This window comes from Amaranthus tricolor, chromosome 17 (assembly GCF_026212465.1).
Source record: "Amaranthus tricolor cultivar Red isolate AtriRed21 chromosome 17, ASM2621246v1, whole genome shotgun sequence".
In the NCBI taxonomy this organism is placed as follows: Eukaryota; Viridiplantae; Streptophyta; class Magnoliopsida; order Caryophyllales; family Amaranthaceae; genus Amaranthus; species Amaranthus tricolor.
This window is the reverse complement of record NC_080063.1, coordinates 9,084,018-9,098,183: the sequence shown is the minus strand read 5'-3', so window position 1 is coordinate 9,098,183 and position 14,166 is coordinate 9,084,018. Positions and strand designations below refer to the sequence as shown.

General features: G+C 34.9%; 1 protein-coding gene across 1 annotated transcript; it reads right to left on the bottom strand.

The window, feature by feature from the left end:
• Positions 1 to 1,141: 1,141 nt before the first annotated feature.
• LOC130803944 (probable ubiquitin conjugation factor E4) lies at positions 1,142 to 13,482 on the bottom strand. The gene is made up of 16 exons (XM_057668179.1): positions 12,231 to 13,482; positions 9,336 to 9,540; positions 8,577 to 8,728; positions 8,199 to 8,493; positions 7,880 to 8,032; positions 6,921 to 7,124; positions 6,714 to 6,826; positions 6,483 to 6,597; positions 5,784 to 5,873; positions 5,498 to 5,701; positions 5,302 to 5,397; positions 5,062 to 5,184; positions 2,182 to 2,274; positions 1,928 to 2,092; positions 1,695 to 1,784; positions 1,142 to 1,611 (listed from the first exon to the last, which is right to left on the bottom strand). Exons 1-16 carry the CDS (start codon positions 13,106 to 13,108, stop codon positions 1,432 to 1,434), a joined length of 3,156 nt encoding a protein of 1,051 aa, XP_057524162.1. The 5' UTR covers positions 13,109 to 13,482; the 3' UTR covers positions 1,142 to 1,431.
• Positions 13,483 to 14,166: the final 684 nt, after the last annotated feature.

Sequence of the window (14,166 nt, the reverse complement as noted above, 5' to 3'; positions counted from 1 at the left end):
TTACGAGGTTCTCCCAACTTGAACTACGTCCTTTGTAGTAGTTTTAATTATGAGTAGAGAAAATAATAGAATTCTTCAAGAACTTTTATAATGAAGTATTACTAGAAGAAAAAAAGAAGATAGGCTATTTTGTTTAGGTTTTGAATAGGGTTGAACAAAGTTTGGTCTAAACCATAAACCAAACCGGACCAAACCGAAATTTTAGTATTCTGTCTGGTCTACGGTATAAATGATCTGGTCTGGTTTTTTAAAATTAAATTACGGTTTACGGTCTAGTCTCGATTTTTTTATTTTTCAGACCAGACCGGACCGCAAACCGTACTATGGTCAAAAATCATAATTTTGTATTTAAAAAATTAAGTTGCTACCTAGATATTTTAAGACGTAGTTATTTTTATATAGCAATATATACTTGAATGATGTTAATGTTATCAACTAATTACAAATTATTATATTTATCAATTGTAGGTGTGAAATATTTACATAAATACATGTACTTATTTGGATGAAAATATAAAAATAAAAAACCATAGACCAGACCAGACCGGACCATTGTAAAACGGTTTGGTCCGTTCTGGTCTGGTGATTTAAAAGATCCGAAAAATTTTCAGACCGAAATTTTTAGTTTGGTCTGATTTTAGTGTCAGACCAGACCAAACCGTATTCACCTTTAGTTTTGAAACTATCCAGGTTTATGTGTAATGACTTTCTATATATACTAGGAGTAATAACCTAATGATTGGGAAAAAAGCCCATGGCACAAGGGAATAAACTGCCGCAAAATGACACAATAGACAAACAGGAAGGCTGCTCTAAAGTGATCATTCGAGCAGTATATGTGCTCGTTCGAGCATTTGATGTCAAATTCAATTACTGACTTCTCTGATCTGCTGCATCGTTCAAGGCACATTGCACATGAAGCCTTGTCCGAGCACTATCACTAGGCATCATATCAATGCTCATGACTTCACTCCTCCTCATCATACACACCTCCTATGTTTCAATACATCTACATGCACATTATGGTTCACTCTCAAGTCACCAAACTCCAACATATCAAATGCATTGACAATACCATCTAGAGTAAAGGAGACAATTTAATGAAAGAGATGATGCACAGCAATTCATACCAAGTCATACATGAACAAGTAAACAAGACCATTTTAAAATGTAATAGTAAGGTGCCAACCTAGTTACACTAGTGGTTTCATTCATATGTACACTTATCAAACATCTAGGGTTCTTTTCAGACAAGTATAAGGTACTTTTGCTATATTCCCCTGGAATTCGACAGTAAGAAATGATCCTACAAATACCTTTATAAACATAAAAAGGAATCACCAGAAATGACATCAAATTTTGCATCTCTTAGCCTATCTTGCTTACGAAATTGCAGTACGTATACCCTAAAAATATGATCGGGTGGAAGTCTTAATCAATGAATTGGATATCAGGTGTCGGGTTTTGGATAGTTCCCTTTGAGCTTTGCAACTGCATATCATTATGGTTCTTGCTTGATGGGCCTCTGACAAATTCCTCAATTTTCGCCTTAAGTTCATGATCGGGAATTAACATGTCAGGGTTAAGCGGGGAACGGTTGAACGGATCAGTCTGCAGAAATCAATTACGTATACAATCAGAAATCAACTTTGATAGTAGTGGTAATATATAGGTAAAGTAAAAAGGAGAGTTACACTATCACTCAGTAGATGCCTCAAGATGACTGAACGATCAACAGTGACTTTTGAAGAAGGTAATATAACTGGGTCCTTCATCAGTGTGTACTGCAATAACAAAAAACATTCCATTGAACTTATGCCAAGCATTAACAAATAGCAACCAACAGAATTACAGGACATAGTAGTCACAAGCAATTTTCTTAAATAGAGGGTTTATTTTCAACATTCTCCGAGAAACTTGAGCAAACCTGAATTGGGTCCAAGAATTCATCGGGTATATCTCCAAGAGCAATTTCTGCATCCATGGCTTCAGCAGCTGCAGCTTTAGCTTTTGCACCAAGTGCAACAAACTCCTGTACGATCCTTCCATCTTCTCCTATCCTAATAAGAACGTCAGCTGCAGCACCAAACAACTGGTAAAACAAAGAGAAAGTTCATATCAGCATTTTAGAAAATAAAAGTATAGCATCATTCAACATTTTAAGGAGTCGTAAAGCTGCACCTGTTCGTTGTATGAACGACCGTCCCTTGAGATTGCAGCAGGGAAAACATTTTCCTTGTCTCCTCTTGCCAGATGAACATATATGTTAACAATCTACACAAAATAAATCAAGCAGAATCCAAGGTCAGTTAATCAGAGAAAAACTGACTATATTCTCCACATTCAGATGTTAATTCATGAACTTCAAGAAGCCAAAATATGATTTTGATCGCATTAGAGTCATAAAAAGGTACCGAGTACAAGAGTACTTAACATGAAATAAGTACTTGATTGTCATTTGAACATTTGAAGTATTACCCACTTTATTAGCGCTTTTTATTAATGTGTTTGCAATCAAGCATCGATCAAACCACCCCCCCCCCCCCCCAAAACCGAATCTGCAGGAGCCATTTGGCATTGGCGCAATGGTATGCATGCATTCGAAGCATTACTAACACTATGACATTGAGTGAGTACTTGTAAAATTACAAATTATTAGTAACATTGAAACGCCATTAATAGAATTGTCTTAATCAACTTCCATATGAGAAGATTTTCTTGTCCAAAAACAACTAGGAACGAGTTACACCCAAAATTGCAAGGAGCTTAATATTTGGACTTAATCTTCATTGTAAGTTAATTAAGCAATTACAGCCAGGTAGATACTAAATAGTACTACAGTTACTGATGTCCAACAAATGATTCCAACATTAGGTTATCTAGAAAACCGTTTGTTGTCAAGTTTGACATTGACCTAGTCTATCTCAATAAAGCAAAAGAAATACAAAAGCTCTTTAGTTTATTTATCCATATTTTATTTGCCTTTGGGATAAGGCTCAAAACAATACAAGCATAATTATTCATAAGGCATACAAATTGAAGATGACAAACTTTTCCACCTGTTGATATCAGATCCTGGAGAACTCATAAATAGACTCAATGTACATATAAACACAGTTCCTAGGCAGCTATCATCTCTCCACAAAACGCACACCTCAATGTTGATATCAATGAACATTCATTTGTTCAATGATCAACTTGGACAAAGAAAAAATAATACAATTAATTTATCACGAAAATAAAATAAAATGATATTACAGCATGAAATAACAGACAAAAAGTGAGCAAAAATAGAAAATAAACTATCAAGTATAGCTTTCGGTAATTAAAAAATAAGCAAGCACACATAATATTTTGGACCGTGCAAAAATATAGTATATGGATTCGCCAATATAGATGATTACATTCTCATGTGAGCGAAGTACTCATCCTGAACCATGTATTTTTCTTCATAATTTCTCATTATCACCACATTTTCAAATGGTAATGGACGTGGATGAAATTACTGAAGAAAAATGACTGGAATATGACAACTATAAACATAAACCTTATTAAGTATTTTCCTTAGCTAAATTAAAATAAAATTTCATTGGCATTCTCACCATTAAATACCAACATCTAACTATTAAGGTGCGAAAGTGTCTATAGGGCCCATTAAAGCAACTTGGCTAACCGATTTATTCAACAAAACTTGGACGACAAACAAGATGTCAAACGTATGGAGAAGTACATGTACAACATTGCTCCAACCACTAAAACAATTATAGGAATGAGTAATAGAACCACGTATGAGCAGATGTGACACGCAGCAATTTAGCATTATGTCAACAGATCAACGATGGAGGCAATACATGATGATGAGACAATTGATCGAGTGTTATAGGATAAAAAAAAGGACTTGCATAATCATTGACATGGAAGACACATACAACAAAGTGAAGAGATACGTACTTTAGTGAACAATGACAAAGAAAGGTATTCCCATGAAGTACATTAATATTGCAACATATGTATTAAGAAATGGAGATAAATGTTACAACATGTGAAGGGGCAACAAATGACTCAGATATTACAAGGTGACGTGTCTAAGACTCTTGGTGAGATCGGAAGGGGTAATAATAAGTACAAACAAGGGAGACAAGAATTGGAGTCACATGAGATAAATAAAATTACACTAAGAAAAAGTATATAAAATGTCATTTAAGCCCAAATGACATAAGTAGAGTGCTAGAGGCACCATAAAGTTGGACGATAAAGAACTTGCTTCAAGTGAATGCTTCAAATACCTTACGTCCATTTTCCAATAGCAGGGATAATTGGAAGGATCCGACCCATAGGATTAAGTATATGAGTGACAAAAATGTACAGTGGCTGTTGAGATATTATGTGATCAAGGTGTGCCCTTAAACGTCAAGGATTATATTATCAAATTAACTCAATTATTATAAGATTGTAGGTCTTTACGAAGGATTGTTGTCCAAAAGATGGGGTCACCTAAATGCGGATGCTTAGATAAGTGATCATATTTTAAAAGATAAAATCAAAACGAAGACATAAAAAAGTTCGATAGATAAGATGGGGTCACCTAAATGCGAATGCTTAGATAGATAAGATGAAAGAGAATCATTTAAGGTGTTTTGGCATTCGCAACAATAGAGGGAGAATCCATCATGAATATAGAAAGTTGGAACTTTGTGATTTAAAAAAATGGCGAGGAAAACTAAAGACGACTTTGAGGGCATGGAAAAAGATAAGAAAAATCCAGATTTACGGGTGGAGATGACACAATCGAAATGAATGGACTATTCATATGGACGCCCACAAGAGTGATTTATACTTCTCTACCAATTTACTTCTCACCCCACAGAAATTGATGTTGATTCTTCGCCCACAGGCCCCACAGTTTTGCATGTAAACAAGCTAATTCCACCATGAACTTTGTTCTGCTTAGATTAGGGCTTGACACAGTGCACACTATGTTGCCTAGTTCTAGGCAACATTACAAGTTAGACTTTTTTTGCATGGTAACTTCATGAAAAAAAAAAAACAAAAATCGCTGACCTGTTTCAGTAAATGTTTTGGTCGGAACTCATACTTCTCAGGGTCCTTCAAGCTAAGTGATTTCCTTTGAGGGCCAACAAGTTGCAGCAAAAAGTAATTAAGCATGCTAGCAACTCTTTCAACCTATATGCAAAGGAGATCTGATCAAACAAGGGAAGATAACCTTATGGTAGTAAATAACATTGTGCCTTGAATTTGCCGACCATGAATGCAAATGATAGTGAAGTAAAACATAAATACCATCTCTGGAAGAAGGAAAGGCGACGTAATCTGTTCTGAAGTAAAAGCCAGTAAACTAACATCTTCATTTGCCAATTTCATATCAATTTTTATTATCTGAAGCACCAAATTATCAGCACATCAGGTAGCATACATTACAAATATAAAAGACGAGAACAAACGGATAAATAATTCCCAAAATACATATAAAACTAACATTTTCTTGTTGATGAAAAAGACGAGTTCTCTCCTGCCTCTCTTGAGCAGGTCTTCGCTCCCACTCATCAGTATTGGACATCTCAGCTTCCAGCGATTTGAGTTCAAGGATCTTATTAAGACTTTCATCAAGGAGGTAAATGCTATCATTAATCAGGAAATTTAAGAAATTGAGGTAGACACCCTTTTCTTCTTCCTTTGCAATCTGAATGAAATATGTATGAGTGAATAAGCCACAAACATTTAAAAAAAAAATAATATCTTGCATTTTAAGGAAATTTTTATACCTGTCTCCAGACATTACGATGACTAGGAACCTGCCAAAGGTATTCCAAAAGCTCTGCGATGTTGTGACGGATATTAAATTTGTCATAGAACTGCATGCAGAAAACAAACAAAGGGCGTTGTTAGAACTTGCTTGAAAAAATTGAAGAATTAGAGCTCTTCTAACTCAAATTAGAATGACAACGCTTCTGTTATATATTAGTATTTTGTTGGTTAAGGAATTTGAGAGAGAGGGCTGATATAGATAATTTGAAAGAAGCTCCAGACGTCTATACAAATTACTCCCTCCATTCCTTAAAGAAGTTCTCATTTGCCATTTGGGGGTGTTCCGTTTGTGGTTCTCATAAAGAATCTTTCTATTTATATGACATATTTTGGACACAACTAACATTATCCATCCTCATTTTAATAGTTCACATATCTCAATTCACAATTTGCAAATCCCAACTCAAAACAGAATTAACATCGGTGCACTGCAATTGGAGTAAGGAGGGAAGAAACAATAATCAAATATAAGATTAAAATAAAATATGTAGAATAATTATAAATGCCCATGAATAGAGGGGGTGGGGGGGGTGGCAGGAAAAGAGGGTAGCATAGTTACCAGATAAACAAAATAAAGGAAAATCATCAGGCTAAAGGCATAATAAAGCAGGAATAAAAGAAACAAAAGGCAGGAGCCTCTAAAAAATTGTTCAAACCTGTGTGTGAGAACCTGTAAATTCAATGTCCACATACAGCTTTAGAAGATTCCTAACAAGATATTGCAGAGACAGTTGATGTCCTTCAAATAGACTTGCTGTTGCAGAAGAGCCACTAAAATCCAAGACATAGTTGATTAGGAAATGACAAATGGAAAAAATAATACAAAAAACTAATGCAGAGTAGTTTTGGAAATAAAATATGCAGAGTGGAAGGGTTCAAGTAATTACCTTCTACGTGGCATCCAACAGTTCAGCACTTCCACCATTTTTGCTCTTGAATAAGGATTTCTGATATAATCAGGGCTGGCCATGAACATGATGATGAAGTTCATGAAGTCATCCTGGAAATGAAGAGAGAAATAAACATTCTACGTTAGATAAGTAAAAAAGAAAAACAAAGGCATCATTAGGATAAATTTCCTCATGTGACCTTACCAATATGACACCATTTAAAGCTTTAGGGATACGAGAAGCAAAAATCAACAGCTCCATTGCATCCTCCACAAAATGTTCTGGCATACAAGCAAACTCCATAGGGCAAGGTGAAGGCAGAGGCAGTCTAAAATCACCAACTAGACCAACCAACCAGACCAGCATTAACCGGTAAAACGACAATGCACGTTGAATAAGCTCACTGTCCTACAGAACCATTATTCAAGTAAGTATGGAATGGCAAAGTGAAATAAGCCAGGATGAAAAACTCCCAAAAGCTGTCACAATTTCATATAGAGGCCACCATTATCCAGCAACACAAAAAAAGTATACAAGAACATCAGCCAAAGGTTAGTTGAAGAGTTATCCAAAGATGTGCATCAAAAACCATAAGCAATGTCTTTAAGATTGTAGCTTAAAACAACCCCTACAATAATGAACAATAGGGAAGGACAAAATATAATTCATTCAACAATTCAACATGTAAGCAGCTCCTACACTTTCACATAACAAACAAAAATGATATAATAGTTATCGGTTTCATGAAATAACTCCTGTCTACGTGAAGATGTGATTCAAATAGCCTCAATTCTCAACTGGAGTGATCCAGTCATCCAGGTGCTTAGTACTGCTTACCTGTTACAAATTTTAGAACTCATTTGATTGTAAAAGAAAAGTATAAGTTCCATTCAATTAATTATAAAACTAAAAAGTTGTATCGTATTGCGGTAATAGGATGACTACTTCTCCCATCCCTCCTGCCCTCTTCCCCTCCCCCCATATCTATATGCAAAGTATTTGAAGAACGTGAAGAAAATGGAAAAACATAAAGATAGACAAGATGGCAATAAACAACCCTTTCAATCCACTTCAAACAAGGAAGGAAAAAAATTCAAAAGAAAATTTGAAAAAAGCTTATTAATATTTAAACCTGAGCAGAAAATGCAAGCGTGAAGGCTTACCATAAGAACTTGTGCATCATAGCACAATTTTTCCTGTGTATATGAATCGATTTCCTTTTCAATACGAGCTATATCCAGCTCCAGCTGACGTGTGACAGCTTGCTCGTGCATGGCCTTCAAGGTAGCCAAAGTATCTTCAGATCTTGAAATGTCCTGTACGAATAGCAATCAGAATTAACTTTACAAGCACAGAGGTAAATCATAGGCATATACCATTAACAAGATAAAAATTAGCATATCAAAATATATTAAACAAAATTATAAAAAAAATTTTAAAAAAAGCAGATGTACAGACTCAACAGACTCATTGAACTCTTACCTGAACTAGATGTTTGTAGTCAGAAAATGCTTTTAATAAGCCCAAGTTCAGAACCCTTGCAGTCATAAAGAAGCATTCACAGATGAAGGAGTATTTAATCCTACCATCACCACTGTTCGACTTCAATTTCTGGACATTTTCACTAGGATTGTTGCCGGAACTAGTTGCTTCCAAAGATGTCAACAGGCGGTTATCTAGAACATTTGTTACAGTAGAATCTCTTGTTCTTCCATTATTTTTCTCAGCGATGTATGCCGAAACTTCTTCGGATGATGCATGCAGTGCAGTAAGCCCTCTGCAAAATGGTTAGTCAAAAAACTATTACAAAAATATTAACACCCAAAAAACTGTGTAACACTTCACAACGATCAATTTCACCTGAGATCCAAGCGGTTGCTGTAAAATGCGTAGTTCGGATCAATTTTATCTCGTTTAGAGAGATTAGCATCTAAAAATGGCTCACAAAGCCTAAGCATAACAGCACTGAGATTGACAAACATGCCAGAGCTTGCACAAGTCAATGGATCAATCTGTATCCAGAAATGTAAACATAACAATAAACTTAGGTCCTTGTGGATCATATTCATGACAAATATCCATGATACATACTCAGATGGAAAGCAAGCACGATATAGCGAAGGGGAAGGAAATAAAATAAATAATACTTAGTAATTATAGAAATTAAGTAATAAATAAAACTTAGTTATTAGTTAAGTTGAGGGAATAAAATGTAGAGATAATTAGTATAAATAGAGGGCAAGGGGAAGGGAATTAGTCATTCATTCATCTCATAGTTTTAAGTGGAGTTTAATACTCATTAGGAGAGAACAAGCCTCTCGAATGCTTGTGTAATATCCATTGTAATCGTTCTTTGGTTACATTCATCATACATTTACATTTTATTTTATACATTCATATACATTTTCCGTTTGGTCTTAGTAATTTCATCTTATGGCCAAGTTAGTCCATGGCAATCATATTCTTGACAAATATCCAAGATACATACTCAAATGGAAAGCAAGCAGAATATAGGGAAATACGCAATGAATGAAATTTAGTAGGAGTTCACAGTATTTGCTTGACATTTCCACTATCACCATGTAAGCGAAGAAATTAAAAATTATGCAAGAAGCCTACCTGCAAACGTGCCCTCGAAGAATTGCTATTGATCACTGCTGCTAGAAACTGTAAAGCATTTTCTCGGGTGTCAGGTTTTTTCAGAAGACAAAGAAGAACTTCATGCAGACCATCATACAGGTTATTCATCACGGTCTTTATGGTAGTGAATGACGATAATAGATCAGCTTGACGACGAGATGATGCTTCAGAGAAGCACTGCTGCCTAGTTATATTAGAAAAAACATATATTCATCAGTTTATTGTCTGAAAAAGAAAAATGAAATCATTCAAATAGCCGAGTAATACAGATAAAGAGGATATTTCCTTCAGAAACAGAACAAAATTACAGATTAAACCAATTCCTTTTGAAAAAAAAAAATTCATAAATATTTTGGTTTATGCATTGAAAGAAACAGCCTAACACAATCAGGCACACTTAAGAATTAAACGAGCAAAGCTCAATTAAACATACAGCAGATTTCCTTGATGAGCAAAAGCAAATTAATCTACATCTTTAGTTCATGTCTCCCAGTTTTGAAATTTAAATCAGGGTAGATACAAACAAATAAGTTCATATAAGTTCATATACTGACAAAAAAAGGGTCACCCTACTATGATGCATTCTTATATTTTTGTTTCAAATTCTATCCCTCAACATATGTCCACTAAAGCATTTGCATTTTCACTGCTCCCATCACCCTACTATGATCCTTCTAAAAGCCAACATGCGGATCCATATAGCGTTGCACCCGTCTAATATCATTCGATAAAACTTGCCCTTTAACTTTTGGGGCACACCTCGAGCACATAATATCTCACTCTCCATTTTTGCCACTCACACTTAATTGTATAGTTTACATCTAGAGAATGTCCCCACTACTCTAAAATATGGACCCAAAAATGTGAACAGCCACTTGGAGGCTGGAGCGATTTCTTTTCTCTTCTAACTTTATAGTGTATCTCATTATCTCATTTGGTTGCTAAAGTTACACTTCATGTATTTTGTCTTAATCCGACTTAATTAAAACCCTCGTGACTCCAACTCTTGTCTCCACTGTTTTAATTTAGCATTTACTCTCTCCTCAGTCTCATCTACCAAAAACAATGTCATCACCAAATAATATGCACCAATACACATGAAATAATTTCATTCTACTATTTGATGGACAGAACACCGCATGTTATATTAAAGTACTCTACAAAGCACAATCTAATCCTAAATGTACACTTAATTACTCTAGCTATGTACAATATATACTCTAGGCCCTGGGGAGACCCTTTACAAGCCACACTTGAACAAAACCCCTAGCACAGTAACCTGATATTGACTCATACAGAATAGTTCAACCAAAAGAAAACATACCCTCATTCACATTAAATTTTCATTATAGAACTGAAGATAATCTAAACCTACATAACAAGATCCAACTACGACCTAAATCTATATTAACACTTGATAGGAACCAAATTAATTCCAAGAAGGAACAAATAGAAAAGTTAAAATGTTAGCTATTGAACTCTGATATTGATTGGAACTAGGAAGCCAACATCTGACATCACACTTCGGAGAGCATTATCATCTATCAGCATTGGAGGCAACTTCACATATCAAATTTAGGTAATTGGTTTAACATAATTAGGAACCCTGTCTTCGGTGTGCAGTACTATAGTTCATATAAGGATTATGGAAAAAAGACTACAAAAAGTCTATTATGAGGATTAAGGAAAAGATGAAAGAGAGTCTTTTAAGATTGTTTGGGCATGTGCAAAGATGGGGTATTAGTGAACCAGTAAGGACAATAGGAAGTTCGAGCTCGAAAGACTTAAAAAGACGGCGAGGAAGATCACAAATGTCTTGGAGGACAAGAGTGAAAAAAGATTTGCATGACCAAGACTTACAAATTAAAATGTGAAATGAAAGCTTTTAAGAGGTTCAACGATGAAAAACAAGATGAAAATAATGAGCAAAGATGAACAAAAGTGTTTATGAGGTATCTTGGATAACTCTCCCTCAAATGTAATTTTATTTATAAAGATTCAACAATGCAATATAAATGGTAGAAAAACGGATACCTCTAAAGTACAAGCTAAGGCATGTTCGATTAAGTGATCAAAGTTAACGTCATTGTTACGAGTATTATTACTTGCACTAACAAAATGGTAGAAAAACGGAATAAAGAAGAAGAAGAATTCATGAGGATGATCATTGGAAACTGATATATTCGTTCATGTAGTGGACCGCCATTTTTGTGGTGTTTTTCAATACTATTAATTAATTTTTTTTTATGTACTTCCATATGTTTAAATTAATCCCTAACAAATAGAGGGAGAAAGGAGGAAGGCAGACAAAATAAGTTATAGGGGACAGGAGCATATGCATTATTGCACCAAAAGTCACCAAAAATAGTAATATAGGCATACTCAATAAAAGATCAAAAATGATTAACACTGAACTACTTGCATCAGTCTTCAATCGATAACAACCTCTATGTTATCATTGACAAAGGTTAAAGTTGCATACATCTAACCCCCAAACTGCCTAAATGGGAGCCACTTAATGGAGTTAAGATAATTGAATGGAATGAAACAATTGATGCAACAAACACGAAATGGATTTTTCTGTAAATATGGGTTTCTCTGTAGTCTTGGCCTAAGTGTCAGTCACAATAAGCTAAAAACCTTCACAATCCGGTTACAATATGGTGATGCCCATGATTTTTTGCATTATGGCTCCTAGGCAACTCAATGAAAGAAAAGAAATCATCTCATTCAATGAGCAATCATAAACATTTTCCATTCTGCATTATTACCAAGCAAAATATTTACGAAAAACTACGACAACTCATAAAAGCAAAAGAATGGTCTCTTCGGAGACATCTGATTAAAGCAAAAGAATGAAATTTCAAAACTCACCCAACATCAGGTTGGCTCTTGAAAAGAGAAGTATCTGGCAAAGCACTAATATGAAAGAAAGGACCCAAAATACTAGCAACCTCCATAGCACGACCATTCAAGAAAGACCCGGGTGGTAACCACCATTTATGAGTAACTAAAGACTTTACCCCAGTAGGGAAACTAACTAAATACAACAAAGCTCTTAATGGCTGTTGAAAATTACCCAATGCAGATTCTCTTACAACTTTCTCCCTTAAATTATCATACAAACACTTAAAAATTGGGTCCAAACTATCAAAATCTCCCTCCCTAAAAAATTCATCCAAAAAACCGGGCGGGCTTGTTATCCCGCCGCTATTACTCCCAGACCCTCCAAAGCTATCAATAACAGCACCTCCAACTTCGGAATAAATCAAAGGTAACAATGGAGATTCCTTTTTTTTCCATGAAATAACATTATCATCAGGATTGGCAACAGTTTTTTCACCACCAAGAAACATATCAGGGTTACCAAGATGAATCCTGCAATATGAAACTGCTAATTTTCTTGCTTGTATAGCAACTAATTCCATTTCAGACCTCAAATTCTTATCTTTCATATTCATAATCTTCTTCTGCTCTTCAGTTGCACGTCGATAACATCCTAATAGATAATCAAAAGTCGGTTCGGCGTTTGGGAATTGATTGGAAAGACGATCAATTAAAACCCTTTCCATCAAATCCCTAGATAATCGCAAATCTTTGCCTTCGCTGAGAATTTCAGCAGCTGTTAATTCAAGATAGACAATTCGAGAATCTGATTCCATTGAATCAAGAAGAGATACAAGAAAGATTTTGCGGAGGATTATGTCTTCAACTTCAGCCGGAGATCGTTGGGGTTTTTGGGTTGATGCCATTATTGAGTTCAAATTGAATTGGGAGAATGTGATGAATGAGTTCACAATTATACGAAAACTTGAGTAGATTTATAGAAAAAGGAAAACGAGGGGAATTACTCTGTTCAATTTGAGTGAATTGGAATGAATCTAGTATTAGAAATCAATGTAAATTGTGAATTCAGATGAAGGAAAAGATGAAGGTAATACTAATGACTTATGTCATTGACTGGAAAATTGGAAGTATAATTCACGCAGATATCATCTACTCCTACTTACGGGGTGTTTGGCTAGAGCGAATTCGGCTTGGGGATTGAGATTTTGTATAGGAATAACCAAAGTTCCTTTTATTCGAAGGCAAATAAGAATCGGAGGTTGGGAAAGTCTAATACAAAATAAAAATACACAAATTTTCAAATGATACGATTACACGGTCCATTTTTATTAGTCTTAAATTGATTATTAATAATCTTAAAATAATAACTTCATCATCATTATACTTAATGTGTTCTGACTATAGGGTTAGTTATGATCATTTTCGGGGAGGAAAGAACGGCGGTAGCTCATACCTGCAAAGGAGAGTGCGGCCAAAAAGTCCCTCGACTCAAGAGATCCATAGATAAATCCTCAGAAAAAAGAAAATAACCTCAACAGACAAAAACACCCCTATAGATAAACAAAAACATACAAATAAATAGAAACTAGGTAAAAACGAATAAAAAGTTATAAAAGGCATAGGCAAAAATAAGAACACCAACTAGAAAGCGAAAATAAGTAATAATTTACAATCTTAAAATAATTAATTATAATTTTAAATTGATCACTTTTAAACCATGATTTAATAGCATTGCCCATTGGCTTAGAAAAGAGATGAAAATAAAGAAATATAGGAAAACTAAGTAAGCCTGGGTGGGCTTGACTTGTACGAGCAAATGGTGATAACTTATCCCAACACCTCCAACGTAGTTGGAAAACCTTCTAACACCAAGGGACAAGCGTCTTATCAATCTTTGATGTGCAAACTAGTTTTGAAAAAGAAAGAATTTATTTGGAAAATTAAGCAATTGGGCTCAAATGGG